At 43.8% G+C, this 6964-nt stretch overlaps 1 protein-coding gene across 7 annotated transcripts in view; it reads right to left on the bottom strand.

Annotated features, from left to right (window-relative positions):
* Positions 1–6964, bottom strand: part of OSBPL2 (oxysterol binding protein like 2) — a 60459-nt gene that overhangs the window by 31848 nt on the left and 21647 nt on the right. For 4 of the 7 annotated variants that reach the window (XM_025206836.1, XM_025206835.1, XM_025206831.1 and 1 more), the window contains one exon: positions 2614–2775. In XM_025206836.1, coding sequence (XP_025062621.1) covers positions 2614–2650 — 37 coding nt within the window. In that variant the 5' untranslated portion in view covers positions 2651–2775. Of the gene's footprint in view, positions 1–2613; positions 2776–3290; positions 3442–6964 lie in introns of all 7 variants that reach the window. The other 3 variants (XM_025206832.1, XM_025206834.1, XM_025206833.1) reach the window with 2 other exon arrangements.

Below are 6964 nucleotides of genomic sequence, written 5' to 3'. Positions count from 1 at the left end.
GAGCTCAGGGCCGGCGCAGGGCCCAGGCGGGCAGCAGGGGCAGGTTACAAGCTGGTGCTGAGTGCAGGGGGGGGAGGGGGGAGAGGGCCAGCGGTGGGCTGGCTGGCCCTGAGACACTGAGGCACTGGTCCCAAGATGGTGACCAGGGGGCGGGGCACCTGTCAAGGGGCAGGGCTACCCATGCAGCCTGACAGGTTGCCAAAACTGGGTAAAAAAAAGCTGCCCTACCAGCAGGGGTATTTAAAGAGATGCCCTGGGATTTACTCTACCATAAATTAGGGGTCTACCAAATTCAAGGAGGTGGCCGGTTGATTTTCTGAGCAGAGCCCAATGCCGGCCACCATTTTCATGGGCTAAGCATGGCAGCCTCCCCCTGCCCTGCCTCTGATTGGGTGAGGGGTGCCAGCAGTCCCACTCTTCCCCACAGAGTCCCAGATGACTCTAAACCACAGCTTGATTACCAGCCCAAGGAAGCCATTAATCCATGCGTTATTAAGCATGGATTAAAGGTTTCCTTGGGTTTAATCAGGGTAATTAAGCTGCAGTTTCAAGCCATCCCCAAGCAGGGATGCTGCACAAGCAGCTTCACCAGGGTCCCTCGCCTCCTGCTGCAAGCAGTTCCACCCCCTCCTCCCTCCCGTTCTCTGCACCTTAACTTCCCAACCCTCCTCTGCACGCCCCGCCTCCGCCCTCTACCCTCCTTCCCCCCAGCCCCGGTGCTCCAAGACTGCAGGGCTTCCTGCCCTTTTTTTCTGTCTTCCGGCAAAGTGGGGGGGGGGGGGGGGTGCAGTGCAAATCCAAATTAATAATAATTGCAATAATTTGCACCCACCCAAATTACCGGTTTCCATGAAAACTGCACAGGTGCAAATCCAGTAGGTCCCTAACCATAATATAGAGTTGAATAGGTGAATCCAGAGCTGGAGTTTGTCCCTCAAGACAGAGAGCTACCAGCCACATCTTCATGGAGAAGGCGCACAAAACTTTCTGACATCAGCAAGACAGTACTGGATGGAGAAAGTGCATAGGAAACCTGGCATAAAAACCCAATCCTGAACATGGCACCATGCCCCAACCATAGCCAAAGTCAATGAACCAAGGAAAATTTGCCCCAAGGCAGCATGAGGAAGAACCACCCAGCCCAGCCACATTCATCTGTGGGATCAGCACCACAGCCCAGCTCCCCAAAACAGAAGGGGCTCCAAGCTCACATGAATTGGTCACTGCAATGGGAACAAGGCTAAGACTTGGCATTTTGCTTTCCTGGATTCCTTCTTTCCTCTTCTCCCTTCTACAGTCTTTCTTCTTGCATAAGGATTCAGCTGGGGCAGGGTTAGAAGGGCTCTCAAAGACAGTGCATGATTCCCCACTTGCAGCAAGGAGGCAGCAGAGAATAAGTAAACCCAAGTGACTCCAGGTCACTGAGACTCAAAATTCTTTGGCTCTTTGCATCTTGGTGCTACTGGTTTACCTTTGTAGGAAGGGATTAAGTAGCAGACGAAAAAAGAAGATGAACTGGTTTGGCAAAGAGAGATGACCCAACTTCAGGACTGTACGTTGGCGCACCAAGAGCTGAAGGAATGGACCAAACAACCATGCAGACAATGTACTGTGGTGGTCTCAGCAATGTTATCAACAATGCAAGAGACAAACCCTCAGATCATTTAATCCTTTTATAAAATGCGATTTCTAAAGCTGGTGTATGTATGGGGTTCACTTCTTGATACCCTAACACTCTTTAGCAGCGCGATTAAAATCAAGGGATTTTTTTGAGATTCAAGCAGCACACCGCATTTCTTTCCCCTCCATCATACTTCTTCCATTCTACTCCTATTCTCAATAGCTCCATGCTCCCCAATACGTCTCCTTTTACTCCCTGGATTCTAAGATGCCCAAGACACAACTCGCTAAATTTCCAGAGGCCAATATCTCCCATCCTTCTTCCACTCTAGGATTTCTGAAGACACTTTAAAGGATAAGGGGATTAATGATTTGGAATCTCTGAGAAGCTTTTTGTTACATTATTTTTATAAAGCATTTCAATTTATCCTTACATGGTTTTAAATTTTTTGTAAATAGCTGAGGCTCTATTAGTTCAAAAGAGAAATATTGTCCAACACAAGGCTCAATTATCAAAAGGTTTGTGTTGGCTTTTGTAAAGGCAACAGCAGACAGCAAAGACTTTTGGCTCCCTATGCTAGAAGCATCCATTTATATTAATCAATTTTTGACTGGGAAATGTCTTCCATTTCAATCCTGGGGACAAGTTCTTCACTGAAGTTAACACTCAGCACGTAAGCAATAGTTTTAATTTTCAAAGTACTCTGCAAACAATAACGCTCTGCCCTCCCACAAGATTACCTCAATTCTACAGATGGTAAAAGTGAGGCAGAGGCTAATGGGCTTCTTTAAGTGTACAGGGAGAGCTACTAAGCTTTAAAAAGGTTCCTGGCTCCCTAGCTTAAAGTAGAAGTGGAACAATTCCTTTTTGTTCCCTTAAAAAGTTTTCATCACAAATGATCAGAATGGTGCGTGGTCCCCTAATAACAATGGAGCTACATTCTTGCTGGCAAACACAGCCTGTGGTTTTATTTTGCATTTGTCTTCACTCACCCGTAACGGCATCATAAAACTCTTCTTCACTATTCATCCTTCAGTATGAAATTTCTGCACCAGCCTGGCTTCGTCTAATGCATCGTTGTGCTAGATTTAGAGATTAAATGTTCATGTGCTGTGGAAAGCTTCCTGCGTAGATACCAAGTCACTTTGGAAGATCTGTTTGAGAAGAAAATGAAAAAAATTAGTGTTTTCACTTTATTTTGGAAAGAACTAAAAGTATGTAAAACCTCCATCTTCTCCATCTCTGCACAAGTGTAAGCCTAAACACTTGAATCTTTGTGTTTGCATCTACTAGCATTTAAGAACAATTGGTGGGTGGAGAGAGAGATAGTAAGTAGTTTTCTTTAGCAGCAAAAACAAATTATTCTTAAGATGAGAAATACAGCATCAACTCCTTTAAGAAATCGTAGAAGAACTGAGGGAAGAGTGGTCTTTAAAAACAAATCATTCTAAGATGGGCAATGCAGCACCATTTATCCACCTGCTGTAAGGAGTAACAGAAGGATGCATCTGCACTTCCACTTTCTCCCCGTGATAGGATATATGAATTTCAGGCACACACAAGCCAAACCATGTGCTGTCTATTGCCTTGATGTTTAAAGCATTTGGGGAAAACAGTTCACTCGGCAAGCTAAAAAGAGAGACAGATTCTAATACATTTTTTAATTTACTTGTATGTACTTTAACAATGTGGTCAGAAGGGAAGTCAGGTCTCACATAGAGGATGGAAGTAAGTGAAGGAAGAACCAGGAAAGAAGTGTCAGACAGAAGAAAGTTCTCTCACTCTGGAGAAGAGGAAAGCAGCACCCCTCACAACCAACTCTGGAGGGAGCAAGGAAGAGAGTTACTTTCAGTCGCCATCCCTGAACCTTGCTGCTGCCAAAAGCAGTGAGACTTCTAGGTCACGTAACCTGTTTCACTCTGGGGGCATGGAAAGGAGAGCAGTTTGTCAGCCACTGTTACACTGGACCTCGCACACACTGGCTCTAAATTAGGATAGAATCAGCTGTCTTTGGGTAGCAATCAGGACTCATGGTAGAGTTGATATCTCTTATTTGACCAACAAGATTTTTGCAAAAAAAAGAGTCTTTAATTGCAGTCTTTTGGGCACAGACATCCTTCATCAGGCACTGGAGAAAAGACTGTAAAAATTTCTCCTGGGTGGAAATAAAAGTTCATATATTTCCCAAGCAGGAAGCAGCAGTAACCACCTGAAACCTGAGATACTGCTCCTGCCTTGGTTCAAGGCAATTTGCATCATCACAGAGCCTCAAAAGAGAGCCTAGACTCCTTACCAGCTAAGAACTGCCTGCCCAGAAGAGCTTTCAATCTATTGACTCCTCTGTGAAATCCTAGGAAATATGAACTTTCATTTCTGCCCAGGAGGACTTTTACAATCTTTTCTCTGATGCCTGATGAAGGGTGTTTGTGCCCAAAATGTTGCAATTAAAGACATTTTTTTTGCAAAAATCTTGTTGGTCTAACAAAAGATATCAGCTCTACCATGAGCCCAGATTGTTTTTTCCTCTAGTCTATACCAATACAGCTACAACCTGGATACCCGTCTTTGGGTAGTGAATTTGAAGGGAGAGACTGCCATTCCCTCCCACACACTGCAGTCAAGCCACAAATACATACATGCACCACACAGATTACAGATTTATTCCAGGTGCTGTGTGTTATGTATCCAAAACATTCTCACTTCGCTCAACTTCATTTTAGCCAAAGCAAAAAAAAAAAAAAAGCACTTAATTGAGAAGTTTCCACAATCATGAGTGTACTCATCCAAGCGTCACTAAGTAATCAAGCATGTACTACATTATTGCAGTATACTGGCACTACGTCAGCCTCTAAACAAGCTGGAATGAGAAACCCTAACTATTCCTGGCCATTATAAACCCTTCCTCATCTTGCGCAACAGTAGCAGTTTTCTAGGAATAGTCTCACTCAGGCCATTCCATTATAACCAAAGCTCCTGACAGCCTATCCATGGCCATAACTTGCATTATCCTGGGATATTTATTTCCCTGTCACATAAGATTTGGTTCCTGCAATGGCTCCAACTGCCTTTCAAACCCCTGTATCTCGTTTTTCAGAAAGAAACACGGTCTGTGTTCAGGGAGCTCCTCTCGCTCTTCATTCAGAAAGAGTAACTTCTGCTGTGAAAACATTTTAGCCCAGTAGCATCCTGTGTCCCATTTAGAGTCCTACCCTCAGCTGCCTGCTCTGTCAAAGGTCAAAGGCTTTGCTCTCTTTCCCCAAGCTTTCCCTCCTACCTCTCACTGTTGAGTCCTGGGCCTCGATATTCGTCTTCGCATAACCCAATACTCACAATCACCACTTACAGCCTCCACAAATTTTGAAATGTGACACACCCTTAGCACGGTTTATTTATAGTGTCTTATCACCAAGTTCAAAACTCTTGGTAGCTGCTGATTTTTATGAAGCGATTACAACAGAAATGTAGCAACAGTCAGGCTGCTTCTCCCTTCTCTCTTTTCCTGTGTTTTGCTCACTTGCCTAGTCACTGGCCTTTATACCTGCTGTAGCTCCGCTGGTTATCAACTGCTCACAGCTACCAGCTGCTCAGTGCTGTCAAACAAAGTCTCAAACATGCCCAAGCTGCAGTTGGTATTTTCAGACTGTTGTGGAAATGCAAGAAGGCACCGAGCGAAATGCAACAGCTCGCTATAAAAAATAAATCAATCCAAGGGCAAAATTCGATGGAGTCAAGTACACAGGATGAAATTTCACTAAGAGCACAAAGAAACTTCACCATCAAAATGTGAAGGGCCACCAAAAGGCCGTAAAGAAGCCTCAGCCCACTAGAAGCAGGAGCTGAACTACGACTGAGTTTATCTTAAATAATCCCTCTCTACACCCCACAACTTTAGCAATATCTGTGTTTACTGTCTGAGAGTAAGACGGTTTCATTTATATCACGAGAAATCAAATGCAAATTTCAGTATTGTCAAACAAATACAACTCGAGAAGGCAATAAAAAGCAGTGATGGAAATTACTTTAACCTGTAATTTCCAGTCCTCTTACTGTATGGGGTGCTTTTCAAAAAAAAAGGGAAAAAGTAGTAATGTATAAGTGTAACATGCATTACTTCAGGAACCTTAACTGCAAATTCCCAAATTGGTGTGGGAATAAAAAGGTTACTAACATATTATTTTGCTAAACCCAGCAACTTGTTACTTGGTGGTTTTACTTATTTATAATGTGAATATAATATGTTTATGTATTGATATACAAATACACTTTCCTTATATTATAAATACTCTCTTTCCTTGTGACCAAGTAGAGTTTGTAGAAGTTCTCTTTTTTGTGGAGCAATTTCTCACTTTTTTGTATTGCCAGTGCCTAAGCAGATTTTGTATGACACACCTTGCTCAAAAATTTACATATATTAATTAAATACACAAGTCAGAGACCTTTCAAAAAGTGATACACAAATTGTTAAATGTTTACACACTGTGTGGCCCACAGAGTCATTTTGCCCTGTACATACACACCCTGAAAGGTCAAAAAGGGAGGGCAAGGAAGAAATCTACATTTCAAACTAAATCCAGACCAAGTTTCCCCAGAAAGGCCTTAGCATGCACATGAAAATGAACATAACTTATTTGCACAGTTGGGGGGCATAAACAGGTACTTAAGAGGGCAAATATTCATTTATATGTACCACTGTGTTCACTGCCTGAGCAGAGACTTGGTGCTCTAGATACCAGCTATGGCTCCAAGTCAGTAACTCAAATTATTTTAAAACTTCTTCCCGCAATAAGACAAACCAAAATGAAAAGGTTCTCATATCTGTTGTAAACAGCATGCTTGTCAGCTTGCATCCTGCTTTCATCCAGGTACTCTCTCTTAATCTGACTCTCCTCCATGTTACTCTGTTCTTTGCCGCACCTTTACTCTCACCGCTTCCCCACCCCTCCGACCCATTTGCCATCCTCAATAAGTAGAATATGAACCTTATTCTGCCCCCATGTATGCAGCCTGCCTAAACTGTAAATGGGAGCCAACCATTACACACTGCATCACGTGATGTCCTTCATGCCGCCCCACCCTATTTAGAATGTGGGTGTGTAACATTTTGCAACAGGCACTACATACCCTGTGCTTGCTGCCCCTGTTCTTGGTATAGATTCATAGATGTTAGGGTCGGAAGGGACCTCAATAGATCATCGAGTCCGACCCCCTGCATAGGCAGGAAAGACTGCTGGGTCTAGATGACCCCAGCTAGATGCTTATCTAACCTCCTCTTGAAGACCCCCAGGGTAGGGGAGAGCACCACCTCCCTTGGGAGCCCGTTCCAGACCCTGGCCACTCGAACTG

The sequence above is a fragment of the Alligator sinensis genome, unplaced genomic scaffold, assembly GCF_000455745.1.
Source record: "Alligator sinensis unplaced genomic scaffold, ASM45574v1 scaffold1046_1, whole genome shotgun sequence".
Classification (NCBI taxonomy): Eukaryota; Metazoa; Chordata; order Crocodylia; family Alligatoridae; genus Alligator; species Alligator sinensis.
This window is presented reverse-complemented; position numbering and strand designations above follow the sequence as displayed.